The sequence below is a fragment of the Mangifera indica genome, chromosome 4 (assembly GCF_011075055.1).
Source record: "Mangifera indica cultivar Alphonso chromosome 4, CATAS_Mindica_2.1, whole genome shotgun sequence".
In the NCBI taxonomy this organism is placed as follows: Eukaryota; Viridiplantae; Streptophyta; class Magnoliopsida; order Sapindales; family Anacardiaceae; genus Mangifera; species Mangifera indica.
Window position 1 is genome coordinate 20,426,852 of NC_058140.1, and position 24,468 is coordinate 20,451,319.

At 32.3% G+C, this 24,468-nt stretch overlaps 5 protein-coding genes across 5 annotated transcripts; all 5 read right to left on the reverse strand.

Moving 5' to 3' along the window:
- Positions 1–3,737: 3,737 nt before the first annotated feature.
- On the reverse strand, positions 3,738–5,744 carry LOC123214725 (leucine-rich repeat protein 1-like). The gene is made up of 7 exons (XM_044634690.1): positions 5,548–5,744; positions 5,274–5,406; positions 5,106–5,177; positions 4,618–4,761; positions 4,445–4,525; positions 4,011–4,063; positions 3,738–3,890 (listed from the first exon to the last, which is right to left on the reverse strand). The coding sequence occupies exons 1-7, from the start codon at positions 5,621–5,623 to the stop codon at positions 3,841–3,843; spliced, it is 609 nt and encodes a 202-aa protein (XP_044490625.1). The 5' UTR covers positions 5,624–5,744; the 3' UTR covers positions 3,738–3,840.
- Positions 5,745–6,479: 735 nt separating this feature from the next.
- On the reverse strand, positions 6,480–7,926 carry LOC123214726 (leucine-rich repeat protein 1-like). The gene is made up of 7 exons (XM_044634691.1): positions 7,759–7,926; positions 7,505–7,637; positions 7,339–7,410; positions 7,078–7,221; positions 6,914–6,991; positions 6,732–6,808; positions 6,480–6,641 (listed from the first exon to the last, which is right to left on the reverse strand). The coding sequence occupies exons 1-6, from the start codon at positions 7,832–7,834 to the stop codon at positions 6,772–6,774; spliced, it is 540 nt and encodes a 179-aa protein (XP_044490626.1). The 5' UTR covers positions 7,835–7,926; the 3' UTR covers positions 6,480–6,641; positions 6,732–6,771.
- A 1,268-nt stretch (positions 7,927–9,194) lies between these two features.
- Positions 9,195–10,485, reverse strand: LOC123212827 (leucine-rich repeat protein 1-like). Its single transcript, XM_044632036.1, has 6 exons — positions 10,343–10,485; positions 10,044–10,176; positions 9,862–9,933; positions 9,604–9,747; positions 9,445–9,522; positions 9,195–9,316 (listed from the first exon to the last, which is right to left on the reverse strand). The coding sequence occupies exons 1-6, from the start codon at positions 10,416–10,418 to the stop codon at positions 9,286–9,288; spliced, it is 534 nt and encodes a 177-aa protein (XP_044487971.1). The 5' UTR covers positions 10,419–10,485; the 3' UTR covers positions 9,195–9,285.
- A 2,048-nt stretch (positions 10,486–12,533) lies between these two features.
- On the reverse strand, positions 12,534–13,827 carry LOC123215065 (leucine-rich repeat protein 1-like). Its single transcript, XM_044635119.1, has 6 exons — positions 13,692–13,827; positions 13,439–13,571; positions 13,257–13,328; positions 13,001–13,144; positions 12,824–12,901; positions 12,534–12,699 (listed from the first exon to the last, which is right to left on the reverse strand). The coding sequence occupies exons 1-6, from the start codon at positions 13,765–13,767 to the stop codon at positions 12,669–12,671; spliced, it is 534 nt and encodes a 177-aa protein (XP_044491054.1). The 5' UTR covers positions 13,768–13,827; the 3' UTR covers positions 12,534–12,668.
- Positions 13,828–14,255: 428 nt separating this feature from the next.
- On the reverse strand, positions 14,256–18,139 carry LOC123214485 (zinc finger protein CONSTANS-LIKE 15-like). Its single transcript, XM_044634275.1, has 4 exons — positions 17,138–18,139; positions 16,197–16,400; positions 15,281–15,546; positions 14,256–15,190 (listed from the first exon to the last, which is right to left on the reverse strand). Exons 1-4 carry the CDS (start codon positions 18,032–18,034, stop codon positions 15,088–15,090), a joined length of 1,470 nt encoding a protein of 489 aa, XP_044490210.1. The 5' UTR covers positions 18,035–18,139; the 3' UTR covers positions 14,256–15,087.
- Positions 18,140–24,468: the final 6,329 nt, after the last annotated feature.

Sequence of the window (24,468 nt, forward strand, 5' to 3'; positions counted from 1 at the left end):
ATGATTGACTAAAGTCTAATTGTAGGACCAGTGATAAAAAACATTTAGCTATAAATATGTTCAGAATCTTCCCAAAATGATATCCCTATAATCCTTTGCAACAACAACAGAAAACTATCGAGATAATTTTGTTAGTATAAATTTTCTTTTAGCTCAGATCAATTTTTGTAATAATATTTGAAACAATCTAGTTCCACCATAAACGTAAGCTTCTTAGCTCCTCTAAACATTGAATATTAGAAGTTGGAAACGGTGGTAGGAGCCGAAAAAGATAGAAAATAAAGTTGTGTGGGGTAATATTTCCAGTAACATTTGGAGTTGGACCACCATGTTGCTCATACGGTTGCGTTACATCACTGTCACTGAGGAACAAAAATTTCAGAAACCGAGTTGAAGTCAGAGTATTTTGCATGCTGAATATTGATGGATTTCAGGAAAAGTTTCTCATTAACCCAACCATTATCCTTATCTTATTCCATTGATTATTATTTAACTTGATATATTGAAGATAAACTGTCAGTATTGAAAAAGGGTAATGGGTTCGGGGAAAACCAGGCAAATCTTTTGAACTCTGTTGGAGCCAAAACAATATATGCAGTAGAATAATTGAGACCTCAGCATGTGTGGACTGACATCTGTTCATTTTTGCAGTTTCAATGACTAAAATAATGTCTTTTATTAAAGAGTTTGTATTTTGAAGTTTGGATTGTTTTGTTTAGTGTAAAGAGCATAGCATAGGCATAAGAGAAACAATGTTTACTTTGGAAATTCGTGGTAATAGGGTACACATTTTCATTATTCTCCTAATATTTTTATATATTTTACTTCCCCAAACATAGTTTTTTGTCCTATTTGAACCAATTAGAGAGAATATAAAATCAATATTTTATAATTATCCCTCTTGTTATAATAAATATTTTATTAATGTAAAAGAGCCTACAATATTTATTTTAGTCCATAAAAAATAGGATTATATCTAATATAATCAATATTATTTATTATTTATTAAAATCTTTTCACCTTAATGTATTTGCTAAATAAGTTGTTATGGCTTAAACAAGAAAATAATTTGTTTATATTTTAGGATTTTAATTCCAAAGAGAAACTTTATAATAATTCTTATTTTTAAAAAACCTTTACAAAGATTCTTATTCTTAAGAAAAATTTTAGAACAACACTTTATAGGACCCATGTTTCTTGCGCCTTAATGTCAAAGTGTTTTCCAATTCCTATAGCATCTTATAGTTTTATTTATTTAAACAGGTTTATCACACTCAGATTCGGCATTCAGTGGCCTAACTTTAAAGATGAAAATTAATTTCAGGAAGTCAACTGAATGAACAAAGGAATTTATTTTGTTGATACGCCAGCCATTTGCTTGCAAAAAAAACTTTCTGATGAATAATTTGAGTGAAAAAAAAAAAAAACGATTTTATATGTAAGGGAAAATGAATTCAAATATTTTTTTATAACAATTTAAGATGAAAGTCTTATTATTTGATTTGTGAAATCTATTTGGTGGACTTGTTTTGCCCCATGATGGGGTTATCCAACTCGGATAGAGCGGTTTCTCATTAAAAGAAAAGAAATTGAAGCTTTGGATGATACTGAAACCTGTCTGTTCATATTGTTCTTCCCTCTCTTCAGGTTAATAAATTCAATCCCATCTGCAATCAATATCTGACAATGAAATGACATTATCCTCTTCTGGGTTCCCTGGTTTTGTCCTTTCAGTTTAAATTACTGTCATTATGATGCCGTAGTTGCTAGGTTGCCAGATCCTCCTGAACACTACTTAATACGACTTCGGTAGGTGTTTGGGAAGAAGAGAAACAGACCAAAACAAGAAAATAAAATGGACATAAAGGAAAAAAATTGAAACTGGGTGGGATCAAGATTCAGCTCCTCTAAGAAGAGAAATTGGCAGAATGCTTGCTTGTTGCCATGTGAAACTCTTCTTTTAATGTGGGAAGTAATTGTTTTGTTTTGGGGTCCCTTTTTTTGGAGCCTTGACTTAACATCTATTTGAATGTGACAATCTTTCATGTGCAGATGTTTGTTAATAAGCGTTAATGGAAAAAAAAATTAGTGGGTGGATGGAGATATTATGATAAGTCTTTCTCCTTAAAAGGAGTGACTCTTGACTAGGCCAAGCACTAACATTGCATTGAATCTTTCCTTTTTCTCTGTAAAGGCCTTGTTCTTCTTCTTCTAAGACAAAAGCTTTCCACACGGACCATTGAGTATATGATCAAAAGCAACCCGTAGTTGACCATTCTTTTCTCATTATCCTTGATTTGGTTTTCAAAAGCGCCTTTCACGTTTACATATCCCTCCAATTCTGACCATTTGATTATAAAAGTTGTGAAACGGGTTTGATTAAATTCGCATGATTGAGAAACGTTTATTTGTCACAACAACTTTTTTATGGTTAAGCTAAAATTGCTTTTGGCTTTATGTCCATGGGATTACATCATTTGTTTAGATTTGAGATGATTTTAGTTTTGCACTCAATTTGTTCAAACTTAACTTGAACGATAAGTTAAAATCCTTTTTGGTTTTGAACTCTCTTATAAAAATCATTAAAAAATCATATACTATGATCTAATTTATCTAACTAGCATGTAAACAAAGAAAAAACAATACGTGTTATAAATATAAAGAAGACTTAAACAAAAACACTTAATATTTTTGTTATTTATAAGCGATATAAAAATGTTCACACAAAAATCAATAATGTGCACACATGTCAATGAAAAAATGTGTATACATAAAAACCAAGAGTGAACACATGGTTCGTAATTTGCCAAAACACTTGTAGATTATATACTAAAGAGTCCTTATAACCACCTTATATTGTTAGTGAAAAATGAAAATAGCCATGATAAGTTTGTGTAAAGTTGGGAAGAAAAAGGGTCAAAAAGATCTATTTAGTTTGAATAATGAAAACCGATCATAATGTAAACAATAAAGGCAGCAACATCAAACTGCTTTTCCTCCATTTTTCAAATTGAACTGGCCTTTAAGCCTTTAAACCTTTAACAGGAATAGCTGTTCTAGTAGTCTCAGGGGACATCCAAAATTTACATAATTTCAATTAATATATTCTTAATTCAAACAAAGTCAGATAGAAAGGAAGTGGCATTATCTAAACAAGAAATCATTATCATTTCCTTGAACAATGTGAGCTCTTGACCTATATGATTCTTGATTCTTTTTTTATTTTATTTTACTTCCTTCTTGATTTTGTCACACGTAAAAACTACCGAGGGTTTTGGTTAAAAGCTAAATGATCAACCGCAAAATTGGGCAAAATGATCTCCCTTTATTGGGAGGGGCTTAACCAGGGTGGTCCAAATTCGGGCAAAATCGAAATTAAGATCAATTTAAATTTGAATTAAATTTATAATGCTAACTCGAATTTTTAAGTTTGAGCTAGAATATAATATTAATAAGTTTAGAATAATGATTTAATAAAATTTTAGGTATCATAAAAGTAATATTTCAAACCCAAATAAAACATTGACTTAATTAAAAAGTCGCTTCAGGTTTTATTTAGTCTGACTAATAGTTAGACCAATAAAAAATTAAATAAATATCATAATAATATTTATTCAAACAAAATTATGACATGATATTATATGGTTCATATTCTTCAATGGATGGAGTCGAATGGAAATGATCCAACCACCGCATCCAAACAGGGGTTTAAAACAATGCGGAGAACATTATTTTCATAATCTCTGAAGTATTGGGCCACATGCATTACCCGTGCCACTTTATTTTTCTCACTATAATACAGATCACAACTAAAATCAAACAGCTATTTCAACATTCAGGTCAAGCATTTTGAGCTCTTGGGTCCTGTATGATTGTGGTAACAGCATATCCTGCAAAAACAAAAACAAGAACAACTAGTAATTAATGGATCATTGAAATGGACTTGGACAGAACAGTATATCATTATTGTTTCTCCAGTTAGTCTCAGTTCTGGGTGATTATGAGGGTACCTGTTGAGTTCGTGGAAGGAACAGTTCCTGCCAATGAATTGTTTGCTACGTTCCTGATGTTAAATCATTAGATATAGATTATCAAGATTTATGCCAAGAATGATGTATGAAACTAATTGTGTGTCTCTTACTTTAAAAACTAACTCAAAATGTGAGATTTTTCCTCACACTTATACATTGACACTTAAAACCTCTTTCCCAACAAATGTAACTGATGTGGGATAGAGCACACAATGTGCTACCAATTGGACCCTCACATCAAGTGACTCTTGGGTTGTTACACAAAGGCCCTGATATCACTGTTAAATACTATTGGGTCTCTTTCACCCGAAGAGTAAGATCAATGAGTGAGATTTTCTAGACAACCTAGTAAAAACAACAAATATGACTTTATGATGAGTTGTCAGGTTATAGCAAGGAATGCGAGAACTCACAGGATCATCAAATTGCCAAATGAAACGAGGCCAATGACCTGTTCTGGTAATATGCCACTTAGATAGTTATTGTTCAATCTCCTGCCACATTTCGCCCAACAGAATATGAAATAAGTATGATAATTTTGGCTTACTCTGGGATAGTTCAATGGTATTTTGAGTTATCTACTTACATGAACCTCAGATATTTCAAGTTGCCGAGAGTTGCTGGAATTGGACCTGAAAGTTGATTATTGTACAAGTCCAAGCTGACCAGGCTTGTTAAATAACCAATCTCAGCTGGAATTGTTCCCGTAATGTTATTGTCATATACCTCCCTGCCACCAAATTACAATTGTTATCTATTATTCATACCTAACATCGATTCATTTAATTCATAATTAAAAACCCAAAAACCTCCCTCTCACACACATTAAGTTATAGATTCGACATTTCTCATAATTAGTCATCCAGAGGAGTAACACTGGACTCTGATATCAGAGTTAAGTGTTATTGGGTCTTTTTGACCATAAAAGCCAACTTAGGTGTCAGACTTTCACTCACATTTATACACTAACACTTGGCCACTTTCCCAGTGGAGTTGGAACAACCCAGCAAAAGCTATATTTGGAACATCAAGAAATAGAATCACGGGTAAACATTTCAGAAGATTGGATCTTACAGGTATTGAAGATTGGTCAAATTTCCAAGCAAAGGGGAAAGACTTCCGCTTAGGCCAGCACTACCAAGATCCCTTCAATAAGCAAACTGAAATTTCAGTTTCTTGCAGGACTAAAAACACTTCTAATAAAAAAATAAATTTATAAAAAAAGAATGGCAGAATACATACACCCTTGTGACGCTGTTCTCACTATTACATGTAATGTGAAACCAGGTGCATGGATTTAATAAAGTTGGATCCCAGCTTTGAAGAACATTATTTGGGTCAACCAAGGTGGCCTTCCAAGCAGAAAGAACGTCCACTGTTTGCCAAACAACAGTAATTTGAAGACAGTGTGAATGGAAAAGAACTCAAGATCAAACAAACGTTTTAAAAGGACATTGATGATGATATCTATGTGCATATAATGATGCCGGCAAGAAGCTATTTATGCTGTCAATACCTTCAGAGTTGCATCTTACAGTTGCAATTACAAGGGCTAATGCGAAGAGAAAAGACACCAGAGCTTGTGAAGCCATCCACAGTTGAGTAAATGAGATCTGAACGAAGAAGAGAATTCCCCAGTTGTTTACAATCCTCGGACACTGCTGCTTATATTGAATTAAATGAAATCCATTTTTGGAGAATTGTCCAAGAACAAGTCAATTGAGAAGTTCCAAGACTTTTGATTATATATATGTTTAAGACTTAGTCCAAGTTAAAACATACAGTCCAAATACTTAACCGACCCTTTAAGGTGTTTTTATAAATTACTGCAGTTGAAATTCCTGAACTATTAAATTCACCGGTACAACTCTTAGTGGCTATCAATGACCAATGGATAAGCATTGCTCTCGCCCCCAGTCCACCAGATAAGTCTCAGGCAAGACATTTTTTTAGAAGCCATAAAATAGGAAACACTGATCAAATACGTGATGACTTTCGTAAACAGTTGCATAAAAAAGGGTAACTCTCGCTGCTGTAAATTCTCAACAATGGAAGACGAATGACACACTCAAATATACAACAAAATTAAGACAGAGTCTCTATTTGTTTTCAATCTTATTGTATAGTAATTTCTTGTTGTTCAAATAATAGTTACACAATAAATGGAGACGCTTGAATTTTCTAGGAAAACAACGTTAAAAATTTATCATAATCTTTTTTCACTGCGTCATTTCATATTCTTCGGTCCAAATTCGCCTGCGTTTAATATACTTTCTGTAGGTTCAAACTTCTCCCCAGCGACTGCAATTGCCGAAGAATGTTTATAATAATTAAGAAAAACGCCTACAGAATTGACTAGAACAGTTGTACTTTCTGAGAACTGCCAGTAAAACCATAGTTAGTCTATCCACCTAAAGAACATTTCAATCAATTTTTCTAGATACAGAAGAGTCAAAACTCACTTTTCTTATCTTAATATTATAATCTCTTATAAAGTCCGCAAGCCAGTACATTCAATACCACTGATTATATTATTTTGAAGTAATACGACTATAATTTACTTAAGACTTATGAGCTCCAAAGTTTATTTGATCCTTGTAACAACATATCCTACAAAAGCAAAAAAAATTGACAACTTGAAAATTGTTGGAACGGCCATAACTGAAATGTTTCAAACACTGTCAGGTTTGTCTTTCTTACTTCATAGTGATAATTGGGTACAGCTGCTAAGTCTGGGAAGTTATGCAGAGCCTGACAAATGATTATTTGTAACGTTCCTGATAAACCATTAAACAATTATCATCAAGATTACGCTTAAGAGGAAGCCATGGTACAGAGATTCAATAAGAAAGAAATGCTTTGACAAGGAATGAGAAACTCACAGGATCCTCAAATTTCCGCGTTTAAGGGCTTTGACACTCTCTGGTACTGTACCCGTTAGCAGATTATCGTTCAATCTCCTGTTGGAGGAAAACGGCAGGAAATGAACACAAATAAAGATGCATATTCAGGGATACAGAATATACATAGATACAAATATGCTTACATAAACCGTAAAGCTTTTAAGTTGCCAAGCGAATCTGGAATTGAACCAGAGAGTTGATTTTTGTACAGGTCCAAGCTGAGCAAGTTTGATAAATTTCCGAGCTCCACTGGAATCGATCCATTGATTTGATTGCTATGTATCTCCCTGCCAGGATGTGTCAACTCGTATAATATAATGTACTTGTCTCCATAATTTATTCATCACAAGCATAAATTCATTGAGTTCACTAAGGGGAAAAAAAATAAAAAACAAAGGAAGTACAGATATTGAAGATTTCCCAAAGATCCAAGTTGAGGGACTAGAGATCCCTGGAGTCCATAATTGCCAAGATCCCTTCAAGTTAGAAAAATTAAGATGTCAAACAGCCAAATTTGAACTCTTGAATATGTAAATAAACTAAGTAAAGTTGGAATTAATAGATACGTACAGTCTTGTGACTTTGCTATCACCATTGCATGTAACGTGAAACCAGGAGCAAGGATCACCAAGCGTTGCGTCCCAGCTTTGAAGAACGCCTTTTGGGTCAACCAAGGCGTTTTTCAAAGCAGAAAGAGCGTCGGCTGTTTGACAAACATATAAACAGACGCTTGAGCTATTATCATGTCTTCACATGAATGAATTGGAATGTTCAGAAAACTTGTGCAATTTTCAAAAAAAATAAAAATAACATAAGCTCCTTACCTTCTCTGTTGCATTTTACAGTGGAAATTGCCACGGCAAATACAAACAGAAAATGTACCAGGAACTGAGATGCCATCGCAAGAGAACTCTGTGGAAATTCCTATTAGAGAAGTTGAAGAGCAGAGAGTTGGATTACTTTCAGAGAATCCGAGGGAAGACTAAGTAAATACTATCAGTGACATAATAAATAATAAAAAATATATATATATGTATATATTTATATACAAAAAATAACCTATTTATGGAAGTAGAGTACAGCTAACATTTAATAAATTTTACCAAATAATATCAGTAGCATTTTTGGGAAATGGATGGAGACCTATGTGGTACTTACTAATTTATTACGAAGATTTGAATATCTTACTATTTTTCCACCAGGGCTCTTTAAGATTAGCATTAATAATAGTTTTATATCCTTTTTTAAATTTTAATATAATTACTGATAATTTTTTAAAATAAAATACCCTCAATTCTCAAAAATATATATCTTTCTCTCTGACACAATTTTTGACAAATCAATCTTTTGAATATTTCATGTGGCTTTGACTCTATAAATTTTGAAACAAGCATAATTATCTCTGTTTTTTTTTTTTTGGATACATTGTATAGATTTTACGATACAAGTTTGTGTTAATGCAATTGTTTATTTATTTATTTATTTTAAACTATCAAATAGTTGATTTTTATACATATCCAAAGATTTTTTGCTAATCACGTTGAGATTAAATGTTTGTACATGAAGAACTTAGATCCATACCCGAATTCATACAAGAATCATATCATATAGAGTTTATGCACCCATGATGACATTTACCCAATTGACGTGCGTAACCCAAACTAGGTAAATTATCAAAATCTCATAAGTACAAAAACAATAAATCAACAAAATAACAAGACACAATTATTTTAAAAATGGATTTCAAATTTTAAATTCAAATTGATCTTCATACTATCTATAATAATTTTTCTTATTTGAATTTATATTTTCAGTATGAAATATTGTAGACGAAAGTTAGATAATGATTAAGTTAACGGTTTATTTAGTTAGCGTTAAAAATTTGGAACGAAGGTAAAATTGTCTTTAATTAGTTACTTGATTATATCCATAGAGGATTATAATTATTGGTTATTTTATTGAACCAACAGTGTTATAACTTTTTTTTCTGTTTCCTTTTTCCATGTTGCCAAAAATCGAGTATAGAAACAAATTTCAAAGCAGTAGATATACCAAGATTATTCTAAAATTTTTGCTTTATACACCAAAAGCATTTATTAATAGAATAGTATTTATGTATTATTTTATTTTTTTTATGAATAATTATAAAGTGTTATTTTTATAGGAGAAAGGGGTCAAAAGTTAGGACAGGAGATATTCTATTCTACCAAATAAACGAGATATAAGAAGGCTATTACCAAAAATATATACATTGTTATACATACAATAATAATTTTATTATTTTGAAGTGACACGACTATAATTTTACTTCTGACATTTGAGCTCCAAGGTCCCCTAAACCAATTGAATCATTAATCTGATAAAGGATTATTTGTAACGTCCCTGGTAAACCATCAAACAAAAAAATCATCAATATATTATTATTTCGAAAGAAATCACAAGTCATGACAAGAGGAAAAAAATAATGAGAAGAAAGACAGACAGGCTTCGATAAGGAATGGGAAACTCACAGGATCATCAAATTTCCCTTTTCCAGGGCTTTGACACTTTCTGGTACTTTGCCTGTTAACTGATTATTGTTCAATCTCCTGTTCGAGGAACAAAACTTGAATTTTATACATGTGCATATGCATATTCAAGGATATACACACACTCACAAATATGCTTACATGAATCGTAAAGCTTTCAACTTGCCAAACGAATCTGGAATTGTACCATTGAGTTTATTTTCGTACAGTTCCAAGCTGATCAATTTTGATAAATTTCCAAGCTCGATTGGAATCGGTCCAGTGATGTTATTCTGAAACATCTCTCTGCCAGGAATGTATTAACTCTTATAATAATGTGTACTTGTCTCTATAATTTATTTATTAAAAGCATAAATTCATTGAGTTTATACTAAGAACAAAAAAAAGACAAAATCTTACAGACTTTCAAGATCTCCCAATAATCCAAGTTCAGGGACAAGAGAGCCCCCGAGTCCATAATCACCAAGATCCCTTCAAGCAGCAAATTGAAATTCCGGTTTCAAGATAGAATTCAAACAATCGAATCTGAACTCTTGAATATGTAAATAAAGTAAGCAAAGTTGGAATTAACATATACGTACAGCTTTATGACTTTGTTATCACGACTGCATACAACGTGAAACCAGGTGCAAGGATCAGTAAACCTTTCGTCCCAACTTTCAAGTATACCGTTTGGGTCAACCAAGGCTTTTTTCAAAGCAGAAAGAGCGTCCGCTGTTTGGCAAACAAATACACAGACAGTTGAGCTATTATCATGTCTTCACATAATCATGGTAAAATTTCAATAGTTTACTGGCAACATGTTTGAATTGAACTGTACAAAAAACTTTAATTTGTAAAAAAATTACAAAAATAAAATAAAATATGCTAAGCTCCTTACCTTCTATGGTGCACGTTACAGGCGAAATTGCAACGGCAAATACGAACAGAAAAAAACCCAGAAATCGAGATGCCATAGCAAGAGAACTCTGCAACAATTCTTCCTAGAGAAGTTGAAGAGTAGAGGGTGAAAATACTTTTGAGGAGAAAGCTAAATAATATAAGTGACATAGTAAATAATGTGTCTATACATATATATATATAATATGCACCTCCTTATGGCAATAGGATATCGCTAACATTTAATAATATTTACCAACTAAATATTTACCTAATTTGTGTAGCATATCTAGGAAATAGATTTGGATTTTTATTAAAAATACCTATTTTATACTTATAAATTTGTTACAATGATTTAAATTTTTACTGTTTTCCAAATAGGGTTCTTTTAGAAAAGCTTTAATAGTTTTAAATCTTTTATATTTTAATATAATCACCAAAAATTTTATAAATTAATATTTAAAAATAATAATAACAATGATTATTTGATAAATCGCAATAATACCAAACTATAATTGAAGGGAATATAGAATTAAAAAAAAAACTTATTAGAAAAAAATATAAATCAATTTCCTATTTTAGTAAGTAATATTGCTTGTTATGTGTAGATACGTAATCTGATTCTCATTCGTTAGGATTTACTTACCTATTCTTTATAGAAATAGATTTTCGGAAATAGATGGGAATTACCTTAAAAAAATACCTATTTTTATACTTATTAATTTTTTTAAATTTTTAATATAATTTCCAAATATTTTTGATATAATTACTAAATATATCAAGAGGATAGACATAAGGCAAGACATTCAAGAGGATGTCCAACTCCTGAGATTCATCTGTTTATGGTTAGGAAATTTGGAACACTTTGAGGTACAGGATGAATGACCATTAATGAATGATGTACGACTGTTTCCTTCTTATATCAAGACGTTAACAAGGTATTGTTCGCATATGACAGGTTTACTTTCAAATGATTAAATGCGGGATGAAAGTTAACAAATTAACAAACGATTGTTTATAATTCATATACACTTATTCAAAAGCCAATTTATAACCCGTGCAAGAAAATTTGAGAATCGTTCATTACACAGTTCATGGAAATGAAAATTTTCAAAGATATTATGTTAAAACTATGAATGTCTTTGTATGATTGGTGGACGCTCATTAACGTATTTGATGTCAACTGTTGGGAGCTAATTGAGGTAGACTTTACCTGAAAAATAAATGTTATGATATTGAATGTTCGTTTGTTCGTACTGATCAAACTCCCATTTGAGAGCACATTTCAATGAGAAATACATCCATTTGATATGTCAACAACTACATTTGTGTGTCTAATAGTTATTTCAAGCATTCCAAACTTTGAAGCATGCAATTTGAGATGGAAGAAGGTTAGAGAAACCAACTTGACAAGCGAGACACTTTTACCCTCTTCCAAAACATTTAATCACTCCTTTTGTACTTAATTCAAATTCTTGAAAGAATTCCAGTTATTTATTTTGTAATCAGTCTTGTAGAGACATTGTACAAAAATTAGTTTTCAATTTCTTCTTAGATGATGTTAGAGATTTAAGCCTTAAAGATTACTTAATCGAATATAAAACATGCAAAAACTATAAAAGAAAATTCAATAATATTTACTTGGTTCAAATTTTTTGAATAAAATCCTACATCGTAGGTAGATGACGTTCTCTAATCAATCCACTAATAAATAAATAAAATACAAGCTTACAACATTTAAATCACCCGATCTACGCAATTAAACTATATAACACAAATAACACTAAGATATACAATAATATTTCTCACTAAAACAACTAAATAGAGAAAGAGATCAAAACCCTAATAAAAAAGAAGAATTCGTTCTCATCCAATAAACCTAGGTTTATATAATTAGGTCAAAAAATATCTCAACCAAGGAAATAACAATTTTGCCTCTAGTAAAAGAATTTATACACGAGTTTTACAAAACTCCATCTTGTCTATAATACCCGCTCCAAAAGATTTTATATTCAAGTTGATTGTGTTTTTTTTTTTCCATTTCAAGTCATGTTGATAAAGTATTTCATATATGAATAGTATTTATGTATTTTTTTTAATAATTAAAGTTTGTTATTTTATTTTAAAAAAAAAAAGAAGTCAAAGTTAGGAGAGGAGCTGTTCTACCGATAAAGGAGATATAAGAAGCCTACTAGCAGAAATATATAATTATTCATATAAGTAAAATTTTATGATTTTGAAGTAATACAGCTATTATTTCAAACACTCTCAGGTTTGTCTTCCTTACTAATTCTATCACATAGTGATACTTGGATGCAGCTGTTTAGTCATCCGGACAAATGATTATTTGAAACATCCCTGATAAATCATTAAACAAAAATCATCAATATAATCCTTCAAAAGAAGCCACAAGTCATAGGATCAGAAAAAAAAATACAAAAAGAGACTAAACATGAAACAAAACAATGAATGAGAAACTCACAGGATCTTCAAATTTCCCTTTGTAAGGGTTTTGACACTCTCTGGTAGTTTGCCTGTTAACTGGTTATTGTTCAATCTCCTGTTTAAGAAACAAAACATGAATTGAATACATGTACTGATGCATCTTCAAGGATAAAGAATATATATAAGATATATCTATGCACACACAAATGCTTACATAAATCGTAAAGCTTTCAACATTCCAAGCGAATCTGGAATTGAACCAGAGAGTTCATTTTCGTAGAGGTCCAAGCTGATCAAGTTTGATAAATTTCCGAGCTCGGTTGGAATCGATCCAGTGATGTTGTTCTGATACATCTCCCTGACAGGAATGTATTAACTCTTATGAGTGTACTTGTCTCCATAATCTATTTATCACGAGCATAAATTCATTGAGTTCACTAAGAACCAAAAAAACAAAAACAAAAACTTACAGATATTCAAGATCTCCCAAAGATCCAAGTTCAGGGACAAGAGATCCCCCGAGTCCAAAATTGCCAAGATCCCTTCAAGAAGCAAATTGAAATTCCAGTTTCAAGATAGAATTCAAACAGCCAATACTAAACCCTTGAATCTGTAAATAGACTAAGTTAAGTTAGAATTAATATATACGTACAGCCTTGTAACTTTGTTATCTTGATTGCAAGTAACGTGAATCCAGGTGCAAGGATCAACAAGGGTTGCATCCCAGCTTTCAAGTTTCCCGTTTGGGTCAACCAAGGATTTCCTCAAAGCAGAAAGAGCGTCCGCTGTTTGGCAAACAAATACACAGAATAATAATGGTATAATTTCCACAGTTTACAGGCAACATGACTGAATTGAATTGTTCAAAAAACTCCAGTTTGTGAAAAATAAAATAAACTCCTTACATTCATGGTTGCATTTTACAGTCGAAATTGCAACGGCAAATACAAACAGACAATGTACCAGAAATTGAGATGCCATGGCAAGAAAACAATTCTTAGTAGAGAAGTTGAACAGAAGAGGGTTTAAATACTTTAAGAGGAGAAAGACTCCTTTATATTTTTGCAAGTAAATATTTACCTTATTTGGTTGAGTTTCTAGATACGGAATCTGATTCTTTAACTCAGCATTTATTGCTAAAGTTTTTTTAAATTGCTTTATAATGAAATCATGTAACTTCTTTTATTTTAAATTCTTGACATTAAATATGGAATCAAGATCTCAATTGGAGGGTGATGCAATATACAATAAAAGTTGTAGAAGGATCTCAAAAAGTATTTAAGCCATTCATTTTTTATTTTATTTTTAATTTTGATGAGAAAAGAAACCAATTTTTTTTTTTTTTATAGTTAAGTCTAATAGATGGTGTAACCAATAAATAGTATTCGCAATAGCATCTTGTTACAAGTTGTCTTTTGACTTATTTTCCATGTTCCCAATTTCCAAAATCTTGAAAATGTTGACAAAAATTGTAAGAAAAATTTTGAATACGAAGCTTATTTACAAATTTGGCAACAAATTTAGGCTTTATACACACAATGAATTTATGGAGAAGAAACCATATAAATTTCAACTTCCCAATAGATGCTGAAACATGACCCGAGAGTTGATTTTCGTGGAGGGTCAATTTCCAAGCTTATTATAGAGGTCCCTCGACTCTCAGTAACGCCAAGATCCCTTCTATATGAAAATTGTATTCCCAATTTTCCACCTAGAAAATTGTGTAAATTGAGTCCCTGGAAACTCTAATCTTAAATGAATGAAGTAATAGTGGAATAAACACAGCCTTGTAACCCTGCCATCAGGGTCGAACGATGCCTGGAACCAGTAACACAAATCCATAGCACTTGCCAGAAGCTTTTAAAAGAAATAGTAAAAAACTAGTACCTTCACCTAAAGAACCCTTGTTCAATATTTGTACCAAGGGGCAGGGGCAAAAGCAGCATCATTTTTCTGTTCTCCAATGGCTTTTTCAGGTTTCTACATTCTCACATAGTTGGCTTGTAGCAGAACATACATAAGCCTGGGAATCTGCCAGATACAAGTTATTTTCCTACACTATGAAAGCATCGACAACTACCAACCTATTACCAGTCTTCCATTGTCCCCAGCATTTGCCAACTCTGGTACATTGTTTTAAGCAAAACACTTTTGCTATACTCACACATACGGATGTGTTACAACACATAGAGAGATGACAATGCAAAATAACGACAGCAGAATTATGCCTTAAACCGTGGGAAGAACGTAAGAAATATATACAATAGAGCAAGCAAGGAGCAGTCTATCCCCGCAGAGGATTCAACCATCAGGAGCTTCACTAGCCTTCACAAATCGACCTTTCACTCTCTTCCTAGTATCAGCTCTTGCCTTCCTTGATTCATACCGTATGTGCTTCTCATATCTATTCATGAATTAGATTGAAAACTCAGAAATGAAATTATCTGGATACATCTACAGCAAGATCTTGAATAATGACAAGTTAAGAACCTACCTCCGTGTTTTCTTCTTCTCCTTGTAACGTTGCATTGCATTGCCTCTATTTTGTGCCAGCAGCTCCAGATCAGCTTTGGTTGACGCAGCTGTTGCCACTTTATCATGTCTCAAAAGAAAAGACTGTTCCATGAACTTGATTTCTTTGGAGCTACTAGAGTCCTTGGGCTTACCAAAAGCTGAACCTGATGATGGCTTTGCTATTGGTAGGTTGTTGCTCTCAGATGTTGCAGGCCCCTGGCTGGCTGTTGGGTTGTATGAGTTATTCTGGATTTTATTATACAAAACATTAGTACATAGTGCCCTAATATTAGAAAAGAATTGTTCGCTGCCAACATTACTCACAAGACAGTGTTAATTATTTGAAAAAACAAATTATCAAGTTTGATCAGCTCCATATTTAAAAGCTTTTACCCACAAAAGTACCACTTCATATTTGCTATTAAATTCATGTCAAATACTTGAATATGTAGGAAACAATTGTCCATCAACAGTTATAGTGGGCATAAATAAGTTTTATCATCCTATACAAATTTCTATCTCGCTCATTTAAAAAAGGAAGTTTGACCAACCATTTTCTACTTCTTGAAGATTTCAAAGTATGGAGTGTTAACAAACACAGAAAAGTGCTAAGGTAGTTTTTGAATGTTATTTTGAAGCAGATATGCTATTACAATTAAAAATTCCATATTTTGTAAAGGAGACTACTGGGGTACTAGCTTTACAGTTAAGAAATTGCAGACCTTTCACTAACTAATTGTTGCACAGTATCACACATTTTTGTTTCACTTGTGAGTTCATCGAGTTTAAAAGCTAGAGTATCCAAGAGATTTGAATCCCTAACCTCTTGGTTATATACAACTGGAAATCTAATGAAGGAACAATTACAAGCAAACTGAAATTCAGTCAATACTTACATTAAAAGAAGCCATGTCTTCATGCCCTATGGGGCAATTCAATTGGAACATATTTGCAAACATTTCTGTACTAGCCAAGGAAGTTTCATTCATAAGTTCACCAAAGTTCTTTATCATAAATACTGCCTCGCTTCCACCGTATGCAACTTCTAGCTGGCTAGATTCCTCAGTGGCCCTCAAACGTCCTGAATGAAAATCCCATATCTGCAACGGAGTAGAAAATGAGCATTAAAGTATATTTCTATTAAATCAACAACTGTTATTTTTAATGAGTAGCTTTTATGTGCACAAACAATGATGTTTCATATGTGATTGAGTAGTTTTAAATTAAAAATAAAACTACACCCAATTATATGATGACATGACATTGTTTATGCACATAGTTTTATTGATTTTGAATCACACATAAAAGTGAACAAATTAAAAATTCCGGCAAGTTGACGGGGGGAAAAAAGTACAGTATACCTCAGCAAATGCAATTTCTGAGAAGAAAATTTGAGGACCCATGCCAATCAAACATTCAAATTAGAAAGGTGTTACCTTATTGCTTTCATTTTAAAATGCCTTCTAAAGAACAAACGACAAACAATCATGAAGGTATGATAATAGCAGGCCCCTCAGTTTATATTCTAAATCCAAATCACATTATCTCTCACCCCACCATTAAAATCCATAGTAGATTAAGACTCAAGTTAATACTTGAATGATGTGAAACTGATAGTTTTACAGGATTTAGTCAAAATCAATGCATCATGAAACAAAACGAATATGGGTATAAGAATAAAATTTGTTAATTTCAGTTTGAAACAATTGAAAACACGTTCTGCATACATAGCAGACTTGCTTAAGACTCTATCAAAGCTTGAAGGCAATCAAAAACAAATAATTGAACGAACAAATGCCATAATCCAATAAGTTTTTTAGGGTTTCAAAAACAACACCTGAGATCCCTGGCCACCAGAATTACCACCCCACAACATGTTTCTGTTAACAACACGGTCACTCTCTTTGGTGTCAATCTGTTCCTGCATCATAAGTAAAGACGTAAAAGGCGTTTGTTGCCGCAACGATTCTTGAACACAACTATCAACTTGAGCCTCCGTCATTCGATTATTCATTGGAACCAAATTCTCTGCATCTCCATCACCACTAAAATTACTGTTTTTAACATTATCATCATCCTGGTTGACATTCACATCACCAACTTCATTTCCCATCAAATCACTCTTTAACAACTCAACCAGTTGTTTATGTATCACTTGTTTAAGTTTCCCACAACTCGGACTCTGCCTTTTCGTCATACTTATCATAACCTCTCCATTATAAAACATAGCACTCTCATTCGGCACCATCAAATCCTGAACACTCACTCCCGGTTTGTTGTTATACATCCACGAAGACTCAACCGGACTCATCATATCTTGAAACCCGCTCCAGTCGTTAACCAACGGTGAAGATTCATTCATTTTTTTATCTTCAAGACCGAATCCCCACATTGACGCGAGCTCCAGAGCTGAGGGACAGCCAGAGAAGCCTTCAACCGGGACACGATCGTGTGAAGCGGACACAGAGCAAGTCCCGTGGCCATCCCAATCACACTCTTGGCATAGAACCAAATTGTCCGTCGTGCAGCGGATCGAAACCGGTTCGTTACTGCAGTTGTCACAGATCTGCGACCGGAGATGTTTCTTCGAGAGAAGGTTCGCAGAGTGGACGTGTTGGTCGCAGAACAAACAGAGCTTCGCAGAGTCAGCTCTACAGTACAGAACTGCAGTCCGCTCAGTGCAGAAATCACAAGGTACGGTTTCCTTAGTGGTGCCGGCTCTGGGATTCACCATCGTGAAGAAGAAAAAAGGAAAAAAAAATTTGAAAGTGAAAATTTAGAGTCTGATAAGAAGTGAAAACATGATTCAGATTTTAGTGATTCTGTTTTTGTTTTGGGGTAGAGATGAGAAAGAAGGGTGGGTTAGAGAGGGGCCCCATTTTTGAAAAATATCTTAAATCTAAACTTATTGTGATGAGGTGGCAGTAGGGCACATGAAAAGATTGCACGTGCGAAGACAAGGATAGGTTTTGTTACTGTGATTAGTAAGGGTAAGTACGTTGGTTAAGATTGAAGTTGATTTTAAAATTCGAGCCATTCCTCAATTAGTAATCCACTTCTTCGGATTGTCTCTCGTGACTTGAACGACATCTGTAGGCGCCAACCATAGATTATGGGTGTGCTTAATTCAGTTAATATTTTAATAATATTAAAATATCTATCATTTTAATAATATTTGTTATTAATTTTGAGAAAAAAAGGTATTTTGATTTTAAAAATTTGTAATAAAACAAAAACAAAATGAAGGTTTTTTTTTTTTTATTTTAAAATTAGAGAAATCATATCAATAATTTAATATATATATATATATTTTTTTTTAACAAAACAATTTTATTTAAATTGGATTATTTTTTAGAGACAAACTAATCATATTAAATATATTAAACTTTAGATTTAATTATTAATCTCATAATTATTAAATTAAAAAATAAAAAATTTAATTTTAATATATTATAAAATATTTAAAAATTATATTTTTTATATGAAAAATTTGTTCTTTTATCATTCAATGTATCATTTGAGAGCTTGAAAAGCCAATATTGACTAATGAGAAAGGGTAGGGGAGGAAGAATGATTCAAAGTGAACAGGGGCGGGGGAGGGGGTGGTGGGTGGGAGGAGTCAATAAGTCAAATCCCAAAAAATAAGGAAGGGTAAAATCACGTGGAAGGCATTGGGAGATGAGTTGCATTGCGGCTACCTAGGCTTTTCCTTTTAGCACATTTTACACATCCACATCGTCATCCATGACGTCATTTCTATGTAAGAAGATGATCACAAGGTTCGTTTCGGCAGTATATATAGAATGATTTGATTGTACGTTGGAAGACGACATCCGGTCATCGTTCTGGACGGTGTAAAGGTGTGGGCTTATCATTAATTTGGACAATCAATATTGAAAGGCCACCTAATATGTTAATAGGATGTCATCAAAGCTATTCCATCGGAAAATTATGAGTTTGAAAAGCCTTATCAACTATTATTTTTGTTGATTCCCTTGGATTAACAAAGATAAATGGTTCATAAGAAGATTAAAAAAAAATTAAGTCACAATTTTTTTATTCTTGAAATAATAATAAACATATCTCCTATTCAAGTTCTTTTTATAATTAAGTACTATATAAATATTCTAATTATTGATATGAATATTTCAAAATAATTATTAATAAAATTAAGGTGTTCAAAATGGTAATAAGTATTTTTAATTAAAATATAAATACTGAAGTAGTATTAAGAAATTTTGATTATTTTTAATATAAATAAATAATCTTATTCAATTTCATTTATTACTAAACATAAGTAAATATGTATGATTCTAATCCAATTATATCCCAAAACTTGATTCAGTTTTAGGAAAAAATTGTTTTGAATAAAGTTTATATAAACAATTTATCGGTTCAACCGAAAAATTTTTAAATCGAGCTATTGATTAAGTCAAGTTTTAGTTTGGGTTTTTATATATTTCAAAAAGTTTTTTTTTAAAGCAAATTATTTTTCTTACTAAATGGTTCATAAATTTAATATAACTCACTGTTAAAGATTATTTTTTCTACTCTAGTTCATTATATATCTCTAGATCTTAAAAATAATTTGATGCAAGTTAGCTTCTAATGTATTTTGAAGTTTTGAAATTTTGATTATTGAGTTGCAAAACAAACGTAATTTTATTATTGGGTTGGCTGTCTCCCTGGCCTGAACCCCTCATTGACTGTTGGATGGTTGGGTCGGACGCCCCAACACTCTGTTGCAAGCCTTCTGCCCGTTTGTCCAGGACTAGGCCTAGCTCTCCCACTGGCCTGTCTGTTGCTTGTGCGTGCGCACCCCTTGTGCTGTTGCTTGTCTGGACCCGCGTTCACACTGCATTCTGGACCTGTGTTCACACAATGGCATGCTATGTCCCGCCCACAAAAATTAGCCCGTGACAGACTCCCTCCCACGCCTGTTTTGCGATACCCCCATCGCGGTGTCTTGAGCTTTGTCCTGATCCTGGTCCACCCCTTTGGTCTCTTGGTTGCGCTCTCCCGAGCGACTTGCCTCATTGTGATTAAGTTAAATCTAACCATTATTGACTTTGATAATTAGATGATAATATTATGTTTAAAAATATTTTTAAAAATTCAAAAGGAAACCCTACAAAATTTGAAATATTTTCTTTAAAATTCCAAAATATCTTAAATTATGTATTTATATTACATTTCAAACTATTTTCGGATTGAATCTTGTTCACTTTTTGCTTAAATCAAATTCAACTGTGATTTTATGCTTGTGTTTCAAAAATATGATTTATGTATGTCTTAGTTTTGAGTTTTCAATCGTGAGCGGGTTTATAGGACTTTGAACTCGTCAGCTAGTTTTTGGATGATAATTCTCTTAAGATTAGCTTCAGAAAATAATATGTTCGGAATATTTTACAAGTGTGTGAATCTGATTTTGAAAATTAATGAAAGCTTATGTGAAACCTGTAACGAGAGATATTTCGACACCTAACATAGATATATTAACTTGATGATGCGGTTGTTCTATGGAGCCTGTTGAGAGAAAGGAACAAAAACAGTGACTTGTCAGTTTTGTTCTTTATCTCTTTATTATTGGAGAAACTTGGTATAATGTCGATGGTCTCCACCACCGCCCACCAAAGCCCACAACTGATGGAGAGGTGCTCGTTGGTTGATTTGCGATTTTCAGACGAGTGTGAAGTGTCTGTCTTTGCCTCATGTGGCCTTCTTGTTTGATGTTGAGATGGAATAACATTAAATTCCTAATTATGCTGGTCATCATCAACACGCCTGGCTTAATCCCAATTTGACTCATTCTTACTTTTGACATTATTGGGTGGAGATATGCCCAAAAAAAAATCTGAAGAGTTACGTAATCTTATATAAAAATAGATCTTTTGAAATGTTCCTTCAGTTGAAGAAACTATTTAAAAATTATAACTCTTAACATAAATAATCTTGAGCTTACTCTTTAGTTTGAGTAAATTATTAATAAATCATTGAAAATTTCAAATATTACATTTATATTCTGAAAATCTTATTTTTTATCTTTAAATATAAAAAATTAATTGATAAATATAAAAATTATAAAAAGTTTTAATTTTATTTTAAAATTTTAAGTGGTTAAAATATATATTTTTATATTAAATTTGAGTCAATTGGCCCTATTGTCTTAACGAACTCTATGTTAAATTGTCTAGCAATAAAATTACACTAATTTAATTAATTTAAATTAAATTTTATAAATTTGATTCAAAATTTAACTTAGTTTAAATTTAACTTTAATATAAAAAGTGATCGTGTGTGTATATATATATATATATATATATATATATATATGAATCCCATTTAATAAATATTCTCTCGTACAAGAGGAATTGAAAGTTGGGCATAAAATCAAACACAAGAGGGTATAAACTATTATATTTACAAGCCATTGAAAATAGAAAAAGGTCAAATAAAAGTTTGATTGAGCAATGGCAGATCGAAACGCAAGTCCCACTTTTAATAGAAAATTGATAGATAGATTCCGAGTAGTACTTTATGGAGTTTGAAATTCGATCTTCGTATAGATCCATCAGTGAACATGGACGGCCTACTTTATGGGCACGAAAATTCCGAACACGACAAGAGTCTATTTGATATGAATATCATCATGCAAATTGATGGATACGTGAATCTGATATTGAACAATCTATAAATAGAGGGTTGAAAACATTGCATTTTTGCATCAAATCATCAAGATATTTGATTGTTTTCTCGGTCGAAATTTGGAGGAAGGAAGAGAGGTACTGCATGAAGATAAAGAGCCTTTGTGTTGTAGCCAAGGATGACTTGCCTGCAGCCTCACCAGGACGAACACTAATGTCAACCACTGTATGTAATATTATGAAACGCAGAAGGTTTAGGCTGGATGAATCCTGAAGTGGGTGACAGGCAAGCGTCCTTGGCTAACGAGACAGGCTCTCATCTCTCATGCTGAACCTGCTCTTCTTTCAAATGCTGGATCTTGTTCATCCTTGTCTCAGATTTTCAGTGGATAAGCTTCTAAGAAGACGCAAGTTTAGAGGTACATGTAATGCATTTCTATATCTATCCAACCTTTTTACAATGCATTAAGACAGCTGCTTGACCAAGTAGATTTATATTTTGTGCATGTTCCGATTTCTCCTTTATCAATTGCATACTATTAATTATTTTTTTTGCCTATGTTCTGCCTTATAGCCTATAGGTGAGCTCAATTTGCACACTCCACGCAGTACTACATAGAATTCTCCGCTCCAAAACAAGAAACTATTAAATTTATAATTTTAACCCGATTCAAAGGTGTGTATAATTCAATTCAAATTATAAATTTGAATTAAGTTATTTAAAAATTATAGTTTAGTTTATAAAATAGTTTGATACAGGTTAAAATTTTTTAAACAATTTTTTCAGTTCAGATTATGATTTGAACGATTTTCAAACCGAATCAAATTGTATTTTTATAATATATATATAAAACTATATTTGACAAAATATTTCAATAAGTAATTAGGTGTACACTTTGTTTTTTAATATTTATTTTATCATTTTCTGTACATATATATGGTATATAGATATTTTATATCTATTTTATATGTGTATATTATGTTTTAGAAAACTATAATTTAGTTAATTTTATTAAACAATATATATGTAAATGATTTTAAAATATTCAAACTATAATAGTTGAATTGTGTATTATGTCGTATATCAAAAACTTAATTTATCATATCGTGTATCATATTGTAAGATATACATTTTAAAAATTAAAATAATAAAATATTATAATTGAGACGTCATCATTTTGAAAAATATCATAAACACCTTTAGTATTTCAAAAATTTTCATATACACCCCTAATGACTTATCATTTTTTTTTTTTAAAAGTGTATCATTTCATAGAAGTAATATGTATTGTATTGTAGGATACATATTGTATCATATATACGTTTATCATATCATATTAATTCAATACACTTTGTTATACGTATCATTTTTCATCTATATCGTATTATATAGTAGGATACGATACATATCATGTATTATAGAATATTGATAAATATGATTCAAATTGTAATCCAAATCAAACCAAATTTTTTTAGTTGGGTTTGGTTTGGTTTAAAACATTTTAAAACAATTTTTTTCAATTTAGTTTGAAAAATCTCTTAAATCGTACTAAACTGGATTATACACACCCCTAATACGATTCATATATAGAATACAAGACAACTATGCCTAGGGATGGAATAGAGCCCAGCCAGCTCAGACAGTTTTTGGTATTAGGCTCAAACAAGTTTGAGTACGACTAGGGCTGGATTCGAGCCGAGCCGAGCCAGCTCGAGCTCGGCTTGGTTCGAGCCCGATGAGCCGGGCTCTGCTCGGCTCGATCAAGCTCGAGCTGGCTCGGGTTGGCTCGGTAATTTTTTTTTAATTTTTTATACAAAACGATGTCGTTTTGATTCATCTATATATACAAAACGATGCCGTTTTGATATGAAAAACGAACCAAGCCGAGCCATAAACAAGCCAAGCCGAACTCGAGCCGGCCATAAAAAAACCGAGCCGAGCCCAAGCTGGCTGTGAGCCAAGCTCGGCTCGGCTCGAATCCAGCCCTAAGTACGACACATTATCTCGCTCATAATTCTTTTTCTGTAATATTATTGTTTAGAGTTGTTATTCTAGATTTAAGTCAAACTCAGGCTACTTATCATTCAGACTTAATTCAATTTGAACCCAACCATTTACAACATTGAACAAAAGAGCCAAACCTATATTAGAATTCTTGAAGTATCCATGATCCTGAACAGAAAATCAGAACACCGGCTAACGCCTTGATCTCCTAGAAACGTTCTCTTTTGCACCACCTATTATCTACTCAAACATAAAATCTATAAAAGTCAGTTTCAGGGTTTACGTTTTTCTAGCTGATTTTATTTAAGACATTCAATCATACAGCTTAAATGCGCAGAATATGTTTCAGTTTCCCTGCCTGATCTTCAGATAACTAGTTATCTTTCGATAACTAGTTACCAAGCATGCAAGTTTCAAGTTCAAGAAAACCATACAACTAGTATTGAGGACTCTACTGCTATTGAATCCAATAATAATCATATTAGCCAGTTGAGAAAGACATCTTAAGAGGGAAATCAG

Coding starts and splice junctions, on each gene's coding strand:
- LOC123212827 (XM_044632036.1), bottom strand. CDS start 10,418: ATGGCATCTCGATTTCTGGGTTTTTTTCTGTTCGTATTTGCCGTTGCA. Junction 10,177..10,342: donor TGTAACGTGCACCATAGAAG/GTAAGGAGCTTA, acceptor TTTGCCAAACAG/CGGACGCTCTTTCTGCTTTG. Junction 9,934..10,043: donor GATAACAAAGTCATAAAGCT/GTACGTATATGT, acceptor TGCTGCTTGAAG/GGATCTTGGTGATTATGGAC.
- LOC123214726 (XM_044634691.1), bottom strand. CDS start 7,834: ATGGCATCTCAGTTCCTGGTACATTTTCTGTTTGTATTTGCCGTGGCA. Junction 7,638..7,758: donor TGTAAAATGCAACAGAGAAG/GTAAGGAGCTTA, acceptor TTTGTCAAACAG/CCGACGCTCTTTCTGCTTTG. Junction 7,411..7,504: donor GATAGCAAAGTCACAAGACT/GTACGTATCTAT, acceptor TCTAACTTGAAG/GGATCTTGGCAATTATGGAC.
- LOC123214725 (XM_044634690.1), bottom strand. CDS start 5,623: ATGGCTTCACAAGCTCTGGTGTCTTTTCTCTTCGCATTAGCCCTTGTA. Junction 4,526..4,617: donor TTGAAATATCTGAGGTTCAT/GTAAGTAGATAA, acceptor GAAATGTGGCAG/GAGATTGAACAATAACTATC. Junction 3,891..4,010: donor TCCTTCCACGAACTCAACAG/GTACCCTCATAA, acceptor TTGTTTTTGCAG/GATATGCTGTTACCACAATC.
- LOC123215065 (XM_044635119.1), bottom strand. CDS start 13,767: ATGGCATCTCAATTTCTGGTACATTGTCTGTTTGTATTTGCCGTTGCA. Junction 13,572..13,691: donor TGTAAAATGCAACCATGAAT/GTAAGGAGTTTA, acceptor TTTGCCAAACAG/CGGACGCTCTTTCTGCTTTG. Junction 12,700..12,823: donor AAGGGAAATTTGAAGATCCT/GTGAGTTTCTCA, acceptor ATGATTTATCAG/GGATGTTTCAAATAATCATT.
- LOC123214485 (XM_044634275.1), bottom strand. CDS start 18,034: ATGGTGAATCCCAGAGCCGGCACCACTAAGGAAACCGTACCTTGTGAT. Junction 16,401..17,137: donor CTGGTGGCCAGGGATCTCAG/GTGTTGTTTTTG, acceptor ACTCCGTTGCAG/ATATGGGATTTTCATTCAGG. Junction 15,191..15,280: donor GAGAAGAAGAAAACACGGAG/GTAGGTTCTTAA, acceptor ATTCATGAATAG/ATATGAGAAGCACATACGGT.